General features: G+C 56.2%; 1 protein-coding gene across 1 annotated transcript in view; it reads left to right on the top strand.

Moving 5' to 3' along the window:
* Positions 1 to 3,628, top strand: part of SLC1A7 (solute carrier family 1 member 7) — a 59,481-nt gene that overhangs the window by 47,513 nt on the left and 8,340 nt on the right. Inside the window, exons 4-5 of the mRNA XM_004699412.2 lie at positions 1,115 to 1,157; positions 2,499 to 2,721. Of these exons, the coding sequence (XP_004699469.1) occupies positions 1,115 to 1,157; positions 2,499 to 2,721 (266 nt within the window). The remainder of the gene's footprint in view (positions 1 to 1,114; positions 1,158 to 2,498; positions 2,722 to 3,628) is intronic.

Genomic DNA, 3,628 nt, shown 5'->3' on the forward strand with positions numbered 1-3,628 from the left:
AAAAGCTTGTAGTTAGTTCAAGGACTGTCTATTGGCCTTTAGGAGTGTTTTGCCTCGGTGTGGTGGGATCGGGTGCAATTCCCACACTGTGTCTCCAGTGTTGTTCCCTGTAGGGCTATGGTCAGTGAGGGATGTCGTGTATCATAGTGGGGCCGGCTATATGGTCTTCTCTGTGAATTGGCTGCTCAGAGCGGGAATATCGTAGTCAAGGCTTGGTGGACCAGGATGTGCTCCACTCTCTCTTCCTCCCCCTTCATTTGCTCCCATGTGCTCTGATCAGACATATCCCTCTCCCTGAGCTGAAGCTTCAGTGCTGTCCTCTGAAGTAAATTCCTTTGTGGGGAGGGGCAGGTGTCCACCTAGTAGGGATTGGGGCCGGCCCCTCAGACCTCTCCAATGGTTCCCTACTCCATGCCGGCATGTTGCATTCATATCTTGGAGCACCGGTTGAAGTCTGGTCCCTCTTTTCCTGTGGAGATATAAACAATACCCTCCCCTTGGGTGGGTTAGGAGCACATGGTTTTGATAGTCACATCTTTATAGTATGTTCTAATATCTGGCGGATCAAGAGCCTCTCCACCTTTAGCTTCCTATTAATAAGAATGATGATCCCAATTATGTGCCAGAACCTGGGCTGGGTCCTACAGATTACATATAAACAACAAAGTTCCCAATTTCAAGGGGACCACCTATGGGGGAAGCCAGTGTGTCAACGAGAGAGCACACTGCAGCGTGGCGGGGTGGGGAAGGGGAAGTCCGGGAGAGAGCCTGCCCAGAGCCCTCAGGGAAGACCGGGCAGAGGAAGCCACAAGAGGCCTGTGCTTGGCTTGAGCTGGGTGTGCGTAGGAGTCCGTCAGGCAGAGGGGCAGGAATGTGGACAAAAGCATGGAGCTGAGCGGGTGCAGGGCATATTTAGGGAACTGTAAGCAATAGGTGTTGGAGCTCTAAGTACTGGGGGAGGAAGGTAGCTGGAAGTGCAGGGTGGTCACAGTACGGGGGTGAAGGGCTGGAGCATGGGAGCCTTCCACTGTCTACAGGGACCTCCAAAGGACCCCAAGTGCCCAGTCCCAATTCCCCAGGAGCCAGAATCCTTCAATGATGGATTCTCTTCCAGGAACATGTTCCCAGCCAACCTCGTGGAAGCCACATTCAAGCAGGTGAGTGGGTCTCTGAGTAACGGAGGGAAGGGGCTGGCCTGGGGGCCTGCCTGGGAGGAGCCAGGTGTGACCCGGAGGCCCCAGGTTCTCAGCTCTTCTCCTACCCTGTTTGCTGAGGGAGGTGGGACTTCAGCCCTTCCAACTGCCCACGGCCACATCCCTGCCCTGGGTCCTAGGTCTTCATGAAGGCGCTGGGAGGAAGTCGTTACTGAGTGCCTCCTCTGGCTGCCCCGCCATCATCTCACAATGTCCCTACACGGGGGCGGGGAGGGGGCATTTCCTAGATGGGGGGAAGCAGGGGCTTGAAGGATTACACTCTGTCCCCAAGGTTATGCCACTAGGACATGTCAGTGCCTGCAGGTAAACCCAGGCGGGGCTGGCTTCTATGCCGGTTTTCTCTTCCCTTTAAAAACCATCCTTCTGTAGCATGGTCGTGAGTAGCCTCACACACGACAGTTTGCTGACACGTGGGTATTTGTACACCCTTCTCCTTTTGGCAAACTCCTACCTGTCCTGCAAGACCCAGCTCAAATGCCCCCTCCTTTGAGAAGCGTCTCTGATTCCTTCCGAGTTGACTCCCTCTCACACAGCAGGAACAGCACCTTCCTCATTGCTGAGTGCTCAGTACAGCTCCCAGCATGGTGCAGCCAACACCAGAATGTGATGGTGCTGGTGCTGTGCCTGGTGCCAGTGATAGCAGTAATGTTACCCTCGGGCCTACCACGTGGTAGGCTCTGTCGTATGCCCTTGGCATATATTGTCTCTTAGTCCAGGGAGGAAGAACGATCACAATGCCCATCTCACAGATGAGGAGTGGAAGCAAGGAGACTGGGTAGCTCTTTAATCCCTCTTTAGGAGGCTTGTCTTACTGGTGACGGGGTCTGGGAGAATAGGAAGCTGCCTTGCTTGGGCTGGGGAATGAGTGGCGGGGAGACCTGGGGACACGGCTGGCAACAGAGGAGCCGGCATAGGTGGCTCTGGGTCCAAGCTGGTACAGGAGGTAGAGCTTTTGACAACAGAGGGCCCATGCTTCTGGCCGGTGACAGGTGGAGCCGACTGGCTGGGCTCGATGGTGACTGGAAACTCACGTGGGGAGGTGAAGAGTGTGGTGGGTGGTTAGAAGGGGTGGGGGTGCTGGTGAACGTATGTGGGGACAGAAGTGGGGGAGCAAGAGGAGGTGGGAATCCAGGGAGTATGTGAACGGAGAATGGAATCTTTGTTTTCTGGTTAGCAACCCTTGAAGCTACTGCCCTGCCGGCCGCCCGGGGCTAGTGTAGGACAGGGGTGGGTATTCCTCCCACTCAGCACTGACTGCTCTCCTGGTCCGGTGTCGCCCACCAGTACCGCACCAAGACCACCCCCGTGGTGAAGTCTCCCAAGGTGGCTGCAGGGGAGGCACCTCCCCGGCGGGTCCTCATCTATGAGGTGCAGGAGGAGAACAGCTCCCGCGTGCAGAATTTCGCCCTGGACCTGACCCCGCCACCCGAGGTCATTTACAAGTCAGAGCCTGGCACCAGCGAAGGCATGAACGTGCTGGGCATCGTCATCTTCTCTGCCACCATGGGTATGTGCTGCCGCCACCCAGCCCAGCGGGGTCCTGAGCCTCCAGCCTCCCGCGCCCATCCTCTAGGCCCCTCCATCCTTACCCCACCCCAACCCAATAAACTAGATAGCCTGAGGCTTTCCAATCTGCTGGGCGGGCGGGGCGGGCCATCCCTTCCTCCACAAGCCCGATCAACTCACTGCCAATGAATGAATTCTGACACACGGTGACCTTGTGGGCTGAGAAGTACCCCGTGGGGTTCCCAGGCTGTAACTCCTGACGGGAGCAGACAGCCTCACCTTTCTCCCTCGGAGTGGCGGGTGGGTTCAAACCACTTACCCAATCCATTCAAACCAGCAGCCCAATCCATTACCCACTATGCCACCCTAGCGAGAAACCAAACTCACTGCCATTGAGTGGATGCCAATTCATAGCGACCCTCCAGGACAGGATAGAGCTGCCCCTGTGAATTCCCAAGACTGTCACTCTTTACGGGCGTAGGAAGCCCTGTCTTTCTCACCCTCCCCCACCCCCACCCCCACCCAGCAGCTGGCAGTTTTGCTCTGCTGACCTTGAGATCAGCAGCCTAGCTTGTAACCACGACACCATCAGGGCTCCTTAAACCTTCCATAAATCAAAAAACAGCAACAACAAAACTCGCCGCCATCATCAAACCGATGCCAAGACATAGCGACCCTCCAGGACAGGATAGAACTGCCCCTGTGCGTTCTGAGACTGTGGCTCGACAGGAGGAGAAGGCCCTGTCTTTCTCCTGAGGAGTGGCTGGTGGTTTTGAACTGTTGACCGTGCAGTTTGCAACTCAATGCATCACCACTATGCCATAGATTGTCTCAAATCACTCCCTTGCCCAAGGGATTGGAGACAAGGGTCCCTGCTCACCAGCCTCACGGGTCGTTTCCCTCCCCCC

The sequence above is a fragment of the Echinops telfairi genome, unplaced genomic scaffold (assembly GCF_000313985.2).
Source record: "Echinops telfairi isolate 266 unplaced genomic scaffold, ASM31398v2 ScPeMD7_443;HRSCAF=831, whole genome shotgun sequence".
In the NCBI taxonomy this organism is placed as follows: Eukaryota; Metazoa; Chordata; class Mammalia; order Afrosoricida; family Tenrecidae; genus Echinops; species Echinops telfairi.